Raw genomic sequence first — 17,589 nt, forward strand, 5'->3', positions numbered from 1 at the left:
ATATTTACCCCTTCTTTTGCTCTTCATTCCTTTCTTTATTTCTGTTTCTCTTTGGAATCTTTTTCTTACTGTCTGAAGAACTTTGCTTAGTATTTCTTTTGTTTTGGAACTTTTTGGCAGAGAATTTTCTCATTGTTGTAAATATTTTTATTTTGTGATCACTTTTGTAGGATGTTTTTGCTAGCAATTTCAGGTTGGCAGTTACTTTCTTTCAGTTTTGGTTTTCATCATTTCTGTTGAGAAGTCAGCTGTCTTATTTTTGCTACTTTAAATCCCTTCCTTCCTTTTTTCCTTTCTTCCTTCCTTCCTTCTTTCCTTTTTAGTTTTTGGAGAGGCTGCTTTTTAAAATTTCTCTTTCTCTTAGGTTTTCAGAATTTTTACTATATGTTCCTATATCTGGGTTTTATTTGCATTTTTTTCTCTATGTGGTATTTTATAGCATTTATTGAATCTCTGGGTTGATCTTTTATCAGTTTTAGAACATTCTTGGCTGTTATCTCTTCAAATAGGGCTTCTCTCCTCTCTTTTTTACTACTTTTAGAGTTTAAATGTATATTCAACCTTTTTATTGTGCTCCTATGTTTTTTTATGTTCTTTTCTGAAATTTCCATCCCCTTTGTTCACCAGGCTTCAATCTGGATATTTCCTATTGATCCAACTTTCAAATTCTTCTGCTGGATCCAATCTACTGTTAAACTCATCTATTAATTTCTTAATTTAAATTATTTCACTTTTTAGTTCTAGGCTAGATTTCCACTTAATTGATCTATTTATTTTATAGATTCTAGTTCTTACATGTCTTATTATTTACATGAACACAGTAATCACAATTATTTTTAAGTTAAAATCTGATAACTCAAATAATTGTGCTATAACTGTGTTATCTGTGGGTCTGTGTCTATTGTGTATTTTCCCCTTGGTCCTGTTTATTAGTGTATTTGATAAACATTGATTGAATGATGAACAATGATGAGACAATTAAGGAGACTCTGGATGACCATCTTTTTCTCTTGTGAACGTTTTCCTCGTCTTCTGGAGTGAGTGCAGATGACTAGAACTGAATCAGGGCAGAACTGACCCAAAGCTGGGCTGCAGTTTGTTTTAGCCATAGACTACCTCTACCGTGTTTTCCCGAAAATAAGACCTAGCTGGACAATCAGCTCTAATGCGTCTTTTGGAGCAAAAATTAATATAAGACCGGGTCTTATATAATGTAATGTAATGTAATATAATACAATACCGGGCCTTAATTTTTGCTCCAAAAGACTCATTAGAGCTGATTGTCCGGCTAGGTCTTATTTTCGAGGAAACACGGTAGTTTATCCTAACTCCTAGACTATAGCTCTGAGGGATTTTCTATGGTCCTTCTTCCTTGTTGAGGCCTGAGATGTTATTTTTGTTTTCTTAGCATGGGAAGACTCCAAAACCTCCTCTATGATTTTCAAGGGCTTTCTGCTTAACTTCTCATTCTTTTGTTCTGTGCAGCGTAAGAACTTCACAAATACCTCAGAAGGAATACTGCAGAGTGCCTGGCTCACTTCTCCGTGCTTCCTTACTCTATGGAAGTTTGACCTTAAGTCCTGGATCCCTTTGTAGCTCTAAACACCGTTTTCTCTTCCTCTAGCACCATGAGATTGCCCAAACCTAATGCAAAGTTTTTTGCCCTTGGGTATGTGCCTGTGTGGGATTATCATCCTCTACTGCCAGTCAAGAATTGGCAAATGCTTTGAGAGGAAAAGTGGCTCACTGATTATCAGCTCATCTTTCTACAATTCTCTTTTCTGAAATCTCAACTCCTCAAGTTCTGGCTGACTCTTCAGCTGTCTCCAAAATACCTTCATTTAGATTTTTTTTTAATTACATGCAATTTTTCACATTATTCCTGTCCAAAACATTGATTTACCACAAGCTACAACATCTTAGCCAAGAATAAAAATATCTGTATTTCCTCTTAAAATAATCCGTCTGGGGCCTACAGACCTAGTCATTTCTTACTTACAATTTTGAGCTCTTAACGATAGTAATCATTACTAAATCTATATATGAGTTTTGTTTGTTGCTTAGGTTTTTGTTTCTTTGTTTTTTACTGAACTAGTATTGATTAAAGTCATTTGGGGATGATGGGTTCTTCCCCCAAAGAGCAATTTGTTATTAGAAATAAATTAATTAAGATCCTACTCCATAAAGTGAGAGATTTCGTGAGGACTTGACTGTAAGAGGACCTTCTCTTTTCTGAGGCAAACGGGAGAGGGACGTCAGTTTATTTAGGACATACATGGTACTTAGCCTACATAAGCCATCAGCAGAGTTATGAGAGATAAACTATGTCTCCATGGTGCCTGCAACTAACTTCTGTCTGCACTTTATTTAGGCACCTCCTCCCTCAGCCTCGTGCGGTTCAGCCTGGGAGACAGGGTGCAGCATTACCGCTCCCAGATCTGGCCAGAGACCCAGGCTTCAGACCTGAATACTTGCCCACTTTGTTTTCTGGTGAAACAGCTAAACTTTGAAACTTTTGAAACTGGTGAAACTTTTTTCTAAGCAGCAGCTCTTTGTTTATGCTTCAGGCACTTGCTTTCCCTGAGATTGATCCTTCAGCACATGATTTCATGTGCTGCTGGGCCTGGAGTCACTCCACATACACGTATTGTCACACATTGTGCCAGAGGGATGGAGATTGATATCAGAAAAAGCACCTTCTCCTTGTTCTTTAGTTCCTTTCTGGTATAATCAAATTAGTTGGACAAGGCATCCGGAGACTTGAAATTCATGCTCTTTTCATCTGTCAAATGAGGCGGTGGTATCTGCTCCTCCTTTCTTGCCTTTGTTTTGAAAATAAATGTTTTAACAGTTGAATTAAGACCACACAAACTTATTGACTTCCTACTGGGAGTCAATTTATACATTTGAAAGAGTGAAAAAGCATTTTGGAACTCCCAAGAGAAATGTGGTTTATCCGAGATGTTATTTTAATGCCACATTTTGTCACGGCTCAGAATGGGGTGCCATCAAAAGTCAACAGAATTGGAAAAATGTAAATAAAACTTGCTTGGTGAGAAAAAGAAAATCACTGATTTAGGAACCCTCACACCGCATGAAAGAGTGTCTGGTGATATTTCAGGCTGTTTACCCGTTGCTAACCTGCCGGTCACTGATGGCTGTGTGAAGGTGTTTTTATCTTCTGCTCCTAAGGAAGGTCATGGTCACCCCAGTTCCGAGACATGACAGAATAGCCTGACCTCCTTTTACTGTAAGGTAGTGAGGGGAAGACAGAGGGAACAGTGACCTAGAAACTTATTACCACTTTCACCTGGGACTTTGGTTTGAGTTTTCCCTTTAGTTATTTACATAGTTTGACGTACTGAGGAATAAAGTAAGAGAATGCTGACTCTTAATGTCGTTTCTTATATCCTCACTCATCTCAGATTTAGTGGTACCTTTATCATGAGGTTGTCCCACAAAGTTGGGTTCTCTGAAAAGGCTGTTTCACTGATGAGCTGTATCACCCTGCATAAGACAGTACACTGAGCTTTAGTTTGATCATCACTGAAATTGGGGTAAGATTGGTCCTTGCCCTGGCTGGATCACAGAGTCTGTAACACTCAACATCCATGATTTTTCTTTGAAGACAGTCTATTTTCCCATATTTTGTTCCTGTTGAACAGTCCTCCACATCCTTAGAGTGCCCAGAAACAATGGGAACTTTGGGAGGAAATGCAGAACCATCAGAAGTGGCTGACCTGGGGACATGCAGGGCCTCTGCGTCATGGGCTCCCAGGAAGGGGGCCTGAAACCTTCTCCCAATGGGGAGGAAAGGCTGGGCAGCTGAGGTCTGGGTCTCTAGGGAACTTCCACCACTACAGTCTCATCTGCTCCAACCAGATAGAGCCATAGAACAGCCGGAAGTCCAGCCAACCTCATAATTGAGAACCAATGAGGCAGACCCACGCCATTTCCACAGGTCCCCACTGTGCCCTCAGGGCTGGCAAGAGAGCGCTGGACCCCCAGGCCATAGCTAGATGGGAGGGGCTGATGTAATTTGGAGATCACACAGACACCAGGGCTCACTCCTGCTACTCCCCACACCTCATCTTCTGAGTAGGAAGAGGGTTTGGATGCAGGACACAGTGAGTAAAACCCAGAGGCTTTGCCTGTGTGGATCCATATTTAGCGATGAGCAGTACGTCTTCAGGTCCATGCTCTGAAGAGACTGCCTGTGTGTTCTGCCCCAGACAGCAATGACTTGGGACCTGCAGGGGGTCAGAAGGAGGTTGTGGAGAACCAGGGATGGTATAAACGAAGGAAAAAGATAGGGACTGATCCACACAAGAAGCTTTGTTCTGGCAGCCTGCCTGCTTTGCTTAATTCTTTCTGCTCATCTTTTCCAGCAGCAGTGTCCTTGTGAAGCGGATGTTCAGGCCCATGGAAGAGGAGTTTGGTCCAGCACCTTCCAAGCAGATGAAAGAAGAAGGGATGAAGCGAGGTATCTCCCGTTGGGGCACCCCACTTGCATTGCTGAAGTAACCCAGCCCCCCATCAGCGTGGTAGGGGAGGGTGTTTCACCAAGAAGAGCACACAGCCCAGTCCAGTCCCCTGTGCTTTCGTGTTGGCCTGGGGATGTTTTATGGACACAGGAAGTTCGCAGTCTTTTCCTTTACTTTAAACCCGGTCTTTTAAAACACGGTTAGCAAACGTTTATCCTTTCTGGGCACTGGTTCTTTCCTTTGTCTTGGGAGAAATGTAATGAATATACTGACTCATCAGCAGTGAGATATAAGGTTAAAAAACTCTTGCTGTGTGTGTCTGACAATAACATCTCATAACCACCAGCAATTGAGACTCGTTCAATAGAGGCACGCGATTAGTCTCACACAAATAAGTGAACCAGCTTTCTGTGACATCACAATTTACTCATTTTCTCTCAGTAGGGGTCTTATTCCACATCACCAAGAGAATAGGAAACAAAGTGTGAGCGTGTCAGTGTCTTCTCAGCATTGAATGCTGTACACGACCCGCTGTCCTTCCTCAGAATAAGAGGAAAGTGTGGAGGGATGGCAGTCCCCCCCATATCCTGCTGTAGCCAACACCGAAAGCTTACAGAGATCTTCGATTTATACAATACTAGACTTTTAATGAATCAGGTTACCATGCTAGATACATTCACCGTCTGCACAGGCTTGAGATTTTTGTTATTGAGAAACTTTAGTTTTTGTTGAAATGGGATTTACATAATGATCAAGAGGTCACCTCTGTAGCCTCCCTCAGCCATGTAGAGTTGAATGACCTTGGAAAGGTCATCTGCTCCTTGGAGTCCTCATTTGTAGAGTGGGGGTGACAAGAGTACCTACTTAACAGAGTCTGGTGAGTGATTGTGAAACACTTAACTCGTGCCTGGTACATAGTAAGCACTTGTGTTCCCTATCATAATTACCAGTTTTATTATTAGACCTAAATCTACTTATGTAGATTATCATAATTGTGAATAATTAATTAGTGTTTCAGAATGCAGACATCATGAATGTTTGGGTAGTGTTAATTACATTAGCAACATTTAAACCTTTAAAAGACTTTCTGACATCACAGGCTCACCATCAAATATTAGACTGCATTTTGATCTCCATTCCTGCATGGCTTTGCATCTCATAGTTCAAAATGAGAGCAGAGCTATGGAAATCAAAGAATCACACAAGCAAAATTAATTGTAGCTTTCATCCATATTTAGTGTGTGCTGGCTCGTCCAAAGGTTGTGTTTTTCAGATTATTTTGAGATGGTGAAGTCGGCACAAAAATTGCCACTAGGAATTCTATTGAGCTGTGATGAAAAGCAAGTCTATGGCCTTTGAAAGATCTAAAGCCTAGAGACACACGAGGGCGCTGCAACCTCCCAGCAATAGAGAAAAATGTTTTCCCGGGAGTGGCTTTTCTTTGGAAAAAGACAGTGGTGTGTCTGAGCCCCTTGCCTAGAGCTCCCGGTCTGAGCTGGCCTTTGACAGGCAAGAAGAACCAGGGTCAGTGACGGTTCCTATTGTTGATTTGTTAGAAGTTTCTCTAGGAGAGAAAATAAGCATAATTATCACCAGTGCCATTATGTGTTGTTTTGCTTCGTAGCCACTCTCAGGGCAGCTCCCTCGGAGCCCCTTGGGGCTGCCCCTCTGGCTGCCGGCCTTTGCCTAGAGGATGTCTGGAATGCAGCACGGTTGTGATACCAGCTGTGACTGCTACCGGCAGGCAGCGGAGTGATGCTTGTGAGAAGTGATTCTTAGTGAGTGCTCGGCCACAGACACACAGTTAACCGAAGCCGACTCCCTGGGCACGAGGTGGGGCTGTGCTGTGAGCCTAGCATGCCCGGTGTGGCTGCCAACAAGCCCAGCAGGAGAAGGGTGGCACTGGCTTGTGGGGGTTTCTCCCACAGCCCATCAACGTGCCACCAAACACCTTTAACCCTTTCCAGTGACACCGCAGCTAGAGGAGCAGCCGTACTATTTCAAAGAAATAATTTTAAAAGGATATTTGTAAATCCCATGGAATCAGTACTCTTTTTAATAGGACAAGGTTGGAGGTTTCCTTAGGATCAGACTGCTGGAAGTTACATTTTTCTGCTGAGGGCTGTGTTACAGAGTGTCCATCTGTAACAGCCACTAGTGAGGGTTCTTTCTTTTTTCTTTATTTTTTTAACTTTAATTATTCTCGTCTAGTTGTAATCGAGGTCCTATGGTTTAATTGTCCTCATTGTACTCTTAACATTGAGTCCTTTTATAATGCCATTAGGTCACTAGATCATTTTAGCTGAAATGGAGGCTATAAAACATTCTCCTCCAAGGACTAAATTTGGCAATGTTTGGAGACACATTCAGTCTATTATTTAATTGGTATTTTGTTTTTATACTGGGTAAAGAGAAGGAACTGCAATACGTGTGTGCGTGTCTCTGTGTGTGTGTATTACACAAACTGAGCATCTGCTGGCTGCAGAAAGAAAATACAGGCAGAACCCGTGTGCACCCACGTAGACTTCGCCTTTATAAAGCAGCAGCTTTAATGAATTCCTTGGGGTTTGAGGAGGAGGGGGAGAAGATGTGGGAGTTGGGGTTAGAGCTGATTTCGTTTCCCAGCTCCAGCTTCATTCCTTCAGCTTGGTGGTGATTGTAGCTCCATTGGTATCTGACTGTAGTCGGGATCCAGGCTCACCAGGCCTTTTGCCCTGTGCATGTTGTCTGTAGTGACCAGGTGCACGGGCTTCAGTCTTGGTCCCCTTCCTTCCCTCTGAAGGAAGAACCAGAAGCCATGTCACTGGGAGAGAGAAAGGGCGGTCAGCTCCCTGGGGCCAGAGGATTACATCTGAATGGCAGTTCCCAGTTCTTTCTGGGAGCTAAGCCCCAGTGCAGTTGCTATAAGGAAGGGTGTGCAATGGCGGAGTGTCTTCACCTCTCTAATGACACCTGGGGTGCCCGCCATCTCTCATTTTCTGCGCATTGTCAAATTCAGAAAGTTATGTTCCGGGGAAATGAACCAAAAGCTGCATTCACCCTCACTGAGGGCACTAGAACCACAATTGCTTCAGAATCGCATCCACTGATTGAGGAATGGGTGCCTGGTGCGCACCAGGCCCTGAGCTAAGCATCCCACGTGGCAGTTATTTCGTTTAACCCTCACAGCAGCCCTATGATGCAGATAGTATGTTTACCCCTGTTTCACAGAGAAAATCAGAGCTTGGAGAAGTTAAATGACCAGGGTCCCGCAGCAGGCTGAACTGAGGTCAAAGCCAGACTTGTTGTAGTCTTATCACCTTGCCTCTGAAATGCCCCGTCTCCCTCCCGGGCCTTTGCACATGTTGCTCTGTCTACTGGACTTTGCTCTCCCTGTCGTCTGTCTCCCTGCCCTCTCCACCTCCCTGGCCTGCGCTGATGCCAATGCACCCTTTCTTTGTAACTCAGATCTCTCCTTCAAGGTAACTTCTGGAAGCCCCACCCTCCCCACCCCTCTGAAAAGCCCAAGCTCCTACAAGCACTCTCTCCTGTCTTTTTCCTTTATAGCTCTTATGACTCTGTCTAGTTGTCTGCTTATGTGATGAACGCCTGCCTTTCTAAGTGGACTTTGCACTCCTTAAGGGTAGACTGTGTCATCACCCATGGCTGCAACCTCAGCTCCCACCCACAGCGTGGGACCTAGGGGCCCAGATGGGCATTCCGTAATACTTGTTGAATGATCAAATAAATAAATAGAAGACAGAGGTCACAGAAAGAGATGTCATAAAGAGATCCTATACCCACTTTGAGAAATTCAAATGTGAACAATGTGTGAAAGCATTTTACACATTTAGGTGTTACCCAATTGTCAGTTGATGTCGTTGAAGTGTTCCTTAACAGTCCCTAGCCACAGGTCGTCTGTGGAGGTGCTTCATCACCCTTGTAGGGTGGCGTCAGGGCCAGGGGTCCAAGGCTTATTAGTAGATGTTGTCAGTCTTCCTGTGTGACAGGAAGCAGTCTCCCATGGCAGCCGCTGGGTTGTGTGGGCTCCTCAGTCACTGCTTTCCACCCCTTTGTCTTTCAGTGCTTTTGTATGTGAGGAAGGAGACTGACGATGTGTTTGACGCCTTGATGTTGAAATCTCCCACAGTGAAGGGCCTAATGGAAGCGGTAAGCTATGAACCCCTTTCAACCTCCAGGAACCTGCTTCTGTTCTCCTGAGCTGGAATCCATTTACTAAAATGCAGCCTTTGAGATGGCTCCGGAATGAGCTTTACAAAGAAAAAGCGAAGATTACGGAGATACTGATCTCCATACTGTCAGGGCTTATTAGCATTTTAAGGAGAAGAAAACTTTGAAAACCTGCCAATTCCCTGTCAGTTTAAGGCTAATCAGAGTAAAACGCCATAGAGGAAGGTTAAATTGTGAGTTTCCAGCTGTCTTTTTGCATGGAACCAAATTAGATATGTTTAATTTCCAAATATGCATGGAACAAAAACAATTAGGAAGTGCCTTGCTAACTATGATAGTGTAATCCAAAATAAAAATATTATCTCTTTTGGTTAAGAAAAAAACAATACTGCAGAATTCTGAAGTAGGATTGTAAATTCCTTTCTCCCTTCTCATCCCCAATTTAATCTAGCATTACCCTACCTGGGCTCAGGAAAAGTTACTTTATATTTTATCCATATATTATTGAACTGAATATGATTTTAATATAACTCTATTTTAAATATAATTTCTAACTCCCTCCCACTTTTTCTTTCTTTTTTTTTCTGTACATGTGTGTTGTAGAAGATCCAGGGTTTTTTTAATAATGATAGAGACAACAGGTCTGCAAACGACTTCATTAAAAACAGCATCTTGGGTTATGTAGTAAAATGTTAAAATGTATTATATATAGTGCCTATAAGTGGAACCATTGTCTTTTGTGGCTGGTTTCTATCAGACACATTTCAGCATGTTTTTGAGTTTCATCCATGTGTGGCACAGTCAGTATTTTATTCTTTTTTTATGGTTGAGTAATACCCCGTTATGTGTATAGACCGCATTTTGTTTTTCCATTCATCAGTTGATAGACATTTGGATTTGCCCACCATCTGCTATTGTCAACAGTATTGCTGTGAACATTCACATTCAAGTTTTTGTTTGAACAGTTTTCAATTCTTTTGGGTGTATACCAAGGAGTGGAATTGCTAGCCAGACACCAAACATCACATATTGTTTGATTCAATTGATATGAAATATCAAGAATGGGCAAACCACAGAGATAGAAAGCAGAGGAACTGGGTGAAGGGGTAAGGAGAAGTGACTGCATTTCTATTTAGGGTGATGAAATGTTCTGGAACTAGATAGTCCTGGTGGTTGCACAACACTGCGAATGTACTAAATGCCACTGAAGTGTACACTTTAAAATGGTAAAAATGGCAAATAGTATGATATGTAAAAAATAATTATTCATTGTTCATCTAAAATTTAAAAACGAAACAGACGTGTGAGCTTGTTACCAGTGCAGCTTCCCCGTTTCCCCCGGTGGCAGCATCATTACCAAGTCCCTAGGCAGCTCTGAGTATGGCATCGAGGACCGAGCCCCCCCTCCAACCCTGACGGAGGCCATGGGAATCCTTTCTATCCTACAGGATTCTGCATTGCAATGGAGTTAATTGTTCCTGGATCTACTGTGCCTGGAGGAAAGACAAAATAGAAATGAACACAACAAAAACATGATCCATATCTCTTCAAGTGAACCAGGATTTTTTAAATGACCCTAAAATTGCCAGAGGTAGATTTATGAGCTAAAGAAGCCTATAAAATATGTAGACCTCTCTGGGGTCCTTTATTTCATAACCTCAACCTGGCCTCTGAGATCATGTTTCTGAAACTGAGGTACCTAGGACAGTGGTGAATATGAAAGTTAACTAAGCAGTTGTTTGAAATGCATCTTCAACTCCAGATTCTGGTTCTGCTGAATTAGAGCTGGCGTGGTGGTAGAGGATCAGGATTCTGTGTTTTTAACAAGCTCCTCAAGTACTCTGAGATCAGTCAAGTATGAGAACCACTGATCTAGACCAATTCTGAACTGATGCATGAAGCTGTGAATCAGACCCTAACACCAGTTCCCAGCCAAGGTACACACCAGGTAGTGGCCCCCAAACTTTAGCATGCTTCAAGGTCCACCAAGGAGCTTGTTACCAGTGCTGATTCCTGGGCCTACCCCAGGAATTACATCCTTTTCCTCGGTGTCTTTCCCTTCTGTGACTTCTGGCCATTTCTACCAGGGTTCTGTAGCTGGACCATCGTGGGGTTAAATCACCGTCACTCCCACCCAAGCAACTGCAAGTAACCTCTGCCTACACTCCCCACCACAGCAGGACCGGGCTTTTGATTCCTCTCAGTAGAGCTCATTACACCTTCCTTGCTCTGCTTCGCTGGGGCCAAGGGTAAAGTAATGCATCCTGTCTTTTGACCTTGTAAGCCATGGAAAGATCAGGTTCCCCACGCTGGCTCTAGTCAGATTCCTTAGAGCAATTGTGACTTCATCACTCCTTCATTAAACCTGGAAAGAAAAGTTTTATTAAAGCACTAACACAGGCTATCTCCTTGTTGTGCAGACGGGAAAGCAGGGCCAGAAAAGTTTTTTGGGATTTCCAGGTGATGTGGTCTGGTGAATTCCGAAGGACTGACACTACCAGCCCTTGGAATTTGGGGGCAGCCATGAAAGACAACAGGTTCTATGGTACTTCAGTGAAGACTTAAGTACACTGTGAAGTGAGAAGGCAGAATTGTGAAGAACATTGTTAATTGTACCCTAAGTTTATTGGGGACCTGAGTGGGGTTAGAAAGGGCTCTCTCTGGGGAGTGGGTTCTCTGAGGACCAGCACCTCACCAGTGTCTGACATTTTACCATCCCGACACCAATGCACACAGGTAGAGACAGTGTAGCCTAGAAAGTCAGCATTTGGAGTCAGGGCTCAGAAACCTGTGTTCATTTACTGACCGTGCCTCGTACCAGCTGGACAAGCTTCTCAATCTCTTTTTCATTCTTAAAATGGAAATAACAATAATACCTACCTCACAGGGTTGTTGTGGGGATAAAATGAGACACTACAGATGTAAAACTCTCTGCTTGATTCCTAAGTACCAGATAAAGTTGAGCTTTTGTTACTTAAACCATTATTTTGAGTAGGAATTAGAGTTTGAAAAGTCACAGAGTGAAGATTTCCTTTTTTTTCTTCAGATTTTGAATATGTAAATAATCAGCTTCTTATAGACATTGTCCAAAAGATGAAAAGTTATTTTAGCTCATGATCCATTATCTAATTTCCCTCTAACTTGGCATTTCAGAGGAGACACGGAGCTGTGGAAGCTGTGTAGGTAACTGGGTCTGCAGCTCTGGAGGTTGTATGGGGAGTTCCCCTCCGGAGCCCAGACACAGAAAGCTGCTCCCAAAAAATGATCTTTACGCTCCATAGTCCCCAAGGTCCCACTTTAAACAAAGCCTCAAAACAAGAAGGCAGTGTGACCCTAACCTCCATGCTTTGTTATCACTTCTATTTTAAAAGTCGTATCATCGCGTGTGGGGTTTTATATTTTTTAACAACCAAAAGGTACATTAAAAAAAAAAATCCCTAACCTTTAAGGAAATCCGTTTAATCAAGGGAAATTGTACTTAACCTCGAGCCATCGCTTTGAACCCTGTCACTGGTTGAAAATGGCTTCCTGTAAAAACACAATGCCCCACTCATCGTGGACCCGGCATGTACTGTGGCCCTGGGATGTTGTTTCTCTAAGTGGGCGATGACACTGGACTCTCCTAAGGTACTTTTCAATGGTGCCATCCCAGAGCCCCACACTTGACCTTCCGAGTCAGGCTCTCTGGGGTAGGCCCAGGAGTCAGCACTGGTAACAAGCTCCTTGGTTGACCTCAAAGCACGCTAAAGTTTGGGGGCCACTACCTGGTGTGTACCCTGGCTGGGAACTGGTATTTAGGGTCTGATTTTGCCCTAAGGTCCTATGTGCATATTCACACAGAATGGGATAGCCCCCCCCGAGTATACATTTTTCGGGCCACAGTTCCTACAAAAATAGTTTTGAGCAGGGGAATGGCCCTGTAGGCCATTCTGTGTGCACAGCCCCAACCCTGTGGGTTTCGGAATTGGCCTGCGTCTAGGCTACCTCCCGTATCCTTCATCGGTGGTGTGGGAAGGCCAAATGCTCTCTTCGCCGAGGAAGGCACCCATAGTCTTCCAAGGACAGCAGACCTCACAACTCCAAGTATAAAAGTGTGCCTTGTGCAAAGTGTGTGTGTGTGGTGTCTTGCAGTTGTTTTAAATAGAAACACCTACTTCATATCAATGTATAAAATCCTTCACATGGTTTTATTCCCTTCCTGAACTAGTTATGGAACGGTTGGTTGTGCCTCAACTTCCTCATTTGTAAAAGGGAGTCATCGAAAGCATTCAGTGAGCCAACACAAGCCCTCAGGAGGCATTAGCAGAGATGATGGCAATGGCGTTGATGCTGCAGCTACTTCCACAGCAAGACGGTTCGGATTGCTTTCCAATGGAGAACCTTCTCTTGTTTCTCCTGTTAAACTCCAAATTCCTTATCCTCAGTCAGGCATTATTTTGATATAAGAGAAAATCTGTACTGGAGGAAAAAACTTAAAAAAAAAAGTTTTGTACTTCTTTTCCTTTTTTAAAATAATTATTATTGGCAATCGGTGGTGAAATGTCCATCTGTCATGGAGACAGAATAGAACAGTGTCACCACCTTTCCTTCAGTTGGAAACTGAAGTCTGAGTCAGAAGGTGCTACATCAGTCAGATGCGTTGAACAGTTTTGAGATGGTCACAGTGTTCCCACAGCCTACACAAATTTCCTTAAGTCTGTAAGTCAGGTCACTTAATAAGATGAAATAGTTCTGTTATCTTGAAATTGGGTTGACTCTATACTCAGCAGACATCCTTTGAGATAATATTACTGCGTTGTCCTTAATTAGAGAAGTCGCCTGTAAGACCAGGGTCCCGGGCCCTGCCATAAGCACACACGCAGCAGCATGCAGAAGGAAAAAGACTGGGGAACTTGATTGAATTGGGTTCAAATCATGACTGCAGTCTTGAGCAGGTCAATCTCAGAATCTTTGGTTTCCTTCCTTGCAAATTGTGGAACATGCCTACATGGAAGAATGGTTTTATTTGTACTACGCTTGACCTCTCATTGGCTTAGAAAGAACTCTTGAAAACAACAAAGAGGAATGGAATTATTGTTTAATCTGTGCTGAACTGGGCCACTTTCTATAGAACAGACTAGATAATTCTTCTTATTTACTGGTCCTGAACCTCACAGACCTTCATTTCACATGCCAAGAAATCGTTATCCATGCAGATCTAGACACCTGGATAGAAAAGGTGTTACTGAATATTCCCATACTTGGTGTCATAAATACGTTGGATAAACTAGAATGTTTCTCATTTCACCTACATGTTTGGTATTATGTCAAGCAATCCATGCACCTGTGATGATTCACTTTGGATCCTTTATTCTTATAATTAGGTTTTAAACTTGATGACAGCCAAGGATTTGGTGATGATGGTGGTAGTGGAGATGACATGCGTTTTCAGGGTTGTTGGTTTTTTGTTTTTTGTTTTGGCATTTCTGAGTGAGCTTACCTAGTAATCCTACAAATAATCTTCGGGCACTACAGCCTTCTTGTAGTCCTGGAGCCCACCCAGGCCACTCATACCTCAGGGCCTTCGCATTTGTTGTTCCTTCTTTCAGGAGTGCTCTTCTGCCATATCTACAGCTCATTCTCTCACTTCCTTCAGGTCTCTGCTCACATGTCCCTGTCTCAGGTGGGCCTTCCCACACCACCGACAGAGATAACATCTCTATTATTATTGCTTTACTTTGCTTTGTTTTACTTCACAGTGTTTATCATGACCTGACATAGTTACCATTTGCTAGATGTTTATTATTTCTCATTTCCCTAATAGAATGTAAAGTTCATGAGTACAGGGGCGTTGTCTCTTGTTTTCTGTGTATGCCTACGTCCTTGAGCTTCTATGTGCCATCATGCTGAGTGCTGTGGGTGGCACAATTTCACATGCACTGCTTCATTTGATTGTCAAAATATTCCTGTGAAGTTGGCAGGGTAAATAGCACCGCCATTTTACAGATGTGAAGAGTGAGGCCCAAAGAGGGCCTTCCCAAGGTCTGAGAGCTCCACAGAATGGTGGAGCCAACGTAAGCCCTCGAGCAGCTGAAGTCCGACATAGGGAGATGTCCAACAGACGTATATTGAAAGTTGTTACAAGAATAACATTCCACGTCCCAGCTCACAACAACTACAGGAAACAAGCTTAGGCCATAATAAGCCATCGGGCAAGAAGTAGTATGTGTAGTGGTTGACCCCCTACAGTCAGAGTTCAAATCCTGGCTGTGACCCTTGGGAGTGGCGCGACCTTGGACAAGTTACTCAACCCCAGTTTCATCATTTCTGAAATGAGAGTAATAATAATGTGGGATATTCTGAGGATAATGATAAAATGAGCGATAGGGTTGTGTGAGTATTAAATTAGTTCCTACACAAGGTACTTAAAGAAACGCACAGAAATACTCTGTAAATGAATGTATATGACTGTAAATGCGATGGGGTGGGGCGGCAGATTGAGATTCCTGCAAGCCAAAGGGGCCAGAGAAAGGAGCTCTCCTGGTGAAGCTAGCTGATGTGTACATGGAACAGGTGGCGCATGGACCCAGTACCACTCTTCTGTCCACATGAGTCATGCGTGGAGGTGAAGGCCTACTAGAAATGCAACCACCTAGGAAATATTTGCAAACAAGAGTCCATTCTTTTTAAATGTACATTTTAGAGCCCACACTGAACAATTTCTAACTCCAGATAAAAATCATTGGCTTCCAGAGCAGGCAGTTTTGTTGGATGCCTCTAGACACGACAGACTGAGTCCCACATTGGGAATCTCTAAGTGCCACCATCACATACATAAGGTTTCTGGGCAAAGAGAACTCTCCACACAAAGTTAAAAGTCTAACAATTACAGGTCATCAAACAGCCATTGATGAGATATGTCTAAGACCTAGGATCCTCCTAGATGTCAAGGAAGTCTTTAAAAACATTAATAATGAGCTTTAAAAGTTATGAAGGTGTATGCTTCAGGTTCAGTTGTCTGAACTTTCAAGTTCAGACAACTTGAAAAGCACACACACACATACACACACACACACACACACGCAAGAACAAAGACCAAGCACTCCGAATCCTCCTGCTCTGAGAACTCTCACGTCACATGTGCTTTCCAAGCACAGAAGGGAGGGTTGTATGGTGATATCACCCAACGTCGTTCCAGGCAGAAGGAATCCTGTAATCTACCCTCACTCCCACAGACGGCCGCTTTCCCCCACATGATATCCTGCAGTCTCCTATCTCCAGGGTTCTGAATTGGCAAAGCACATTTCCTTGCCTCGCCATGTCAATGTGGCATATTATTATCAAGCTGCCTTTGCCATTGACAGTCGTTTGGGGGCAAGACTTTGCCCTCCTGGAGACTGTTGCCCTCGGCTGCTTGGTGCACATGTGTCAACATTGCTGGTTGCTTCTTGGTACGGGGTGGGGGCCCGTGAGCCCAGGTCCACACAGTCTCAACATATGCCCATTTTCTCTGAGAGTTCAATCTGAAACCAGAGTGCTAGGTTGTTACCTTTTACATCCTGTCACTGCTACTTACTAGCTGTAGGACCCTGGGCAAGTTACTTAATGACTGTAAGCCTGTTTTCTCACCTGAGAAACAGGGCTTGTAAAAGTCCACCCCCTCCCCATTGTAATGGCGTGAGGATTGAGCAAGTTATGAGGTGTGATAAAAAAATGTGGTGAATGTTTAAATTTTAAAAAAAATTATTACGGTAAAAGACACATTGCCATTAATCCCCCTCAAAATACTCCCCCTCGCTTCCAACACACTTATCCCACTGTTCTTGCCACTTTCTAAAGCAGTTCTGGAAGTCCTCTTTTGTGAGTGTCTTTAGTTGTGCTGTCGTGGCTGCTTGGATGTCCTGAATCGATTAAAAATGTTTACCTTTCTTGGTCATTTTGACTTTGGGGAAGAGCCGGAAGTTGCATGGTGCCAGATCCGGTGAATAAGGTGGATGAGGACACACCGTAATATTTTGATTTGACAGAAATTGCGGTACCGGAAGTGATGTGTAACACGGAGACTTTCCGTTGTGATCACAAAATATGGTAAATGCTAATGCCGAGTGCCATCCAACAGAAAGGCAGGGATCTTCAATACAGGAAGCGGCATGTCGAACCTTAGTAACAGTGTGTGACAAGTTTCAACTTGTTCAGTGTAGTCAATCAGGTGTGAGCTATGGTCGAGAGAAGGTGTGTTTTAAAGTGTGCCGTAAATCACCCTCCATCATAACAATGCTCTGTGTCACATATGCTTCTGGTACAGCAATTTCTGTCAAATAAAAACATTACGGTGTATCCTCACCCACCTTATTCACCAGATCTGACTCATGTGATTTTTGGCTCTTCCCCGAAGTCAAAATGATTCAGGACATGGAGGCAGCTACAACAGCACAACTAAAGAGGACTTCAGAAAGTGGCAAGAATGATGGGATGAGTGTGTTCGAAACAAGGGGGAGTATTTTGAGGGGGATTAATGGCAATGTGTCCTTAACTGTAATAAGTTTTATTTAAACATTCACTGTATTGTTTGGTCCCACCTTATAACAGATGTAGAGCTCTTATCATCTATACTCTAGGCGCTTAATGAGCGCTCAGTAAGTGCTAGCTACTGCTGCTGCTACTTGCAGGAGGCCCAAGTCAAAACTGGAATTGTGCAGGTTTTATGCAAATCTCCTAGTTCTGACTGTGATCAGTTGATTTGTGAGCCCAGGTCTATGCATTCATGCTTTGGGAAACTGGGAGTCAGACCTCTGAAAAGAGAAGATCCACCAATCTGATTCACTTCCACAAAAGGGCAACTAACAGATTTGAGCCTGCTGATGTGGAGTAGAAAAAGGCTTCTATTTTATTCTATTTTATTTTTAATTTAATTTTTATTTTATTTTATTTGTGCCAAGTAACACTAACCAAAGTT

At 43.0% G+C, this 17,589-nt stretch overlaps 1 protein-coding gene across 3 annotated transcripts in view; it reads left to right on the forward strand.

Annotated features, from left to right (window-relative positions):
• Positions 1-17,589, forward strand: part of GRHL2 (grainyhead like transcription factor 2) — a 154,566-nt gene that overhangs the window by 125,190 nt on the left and 11,787 nt on the right. For 2 of the 3 annotated variants that reach the window (XM_033126706.1, XM_033126704.1), the window contains exons 13-14: positions 4,389-4,483; positions 8,548-8,633. In XM_033126706.1, coding sequence (XP_032982597.1) covers positions 4,389-4,483; positions 8,548-8,633 — 181 coding nt within the window. The remainder of the gene's footprint in view (positions 1-4,388; positions 4,484-8,547; positions 8,634-17,589) is intronic. The other variant, XM_033126705.1, reaches the window with a different exon arrangement.

Source organism: Rhinolophus ferrumequinum, chromosome 14, assembly GCF_004115265.2.
Source record: "Rhinolophus ferrumequinum isolate MPI-CBG mRhiFer1 chromosome 14, mRhiFer1_v1.p, whole genome shotgun sequence".
Classification (NCBI taxonomy): domain Eukaryota; kingdom Metazoa; phylum Chordata; class Mammalia; order Chiroptera; family Rhinolophidae; genus Rhinolophus; species Rhinolophus ferrumequinum.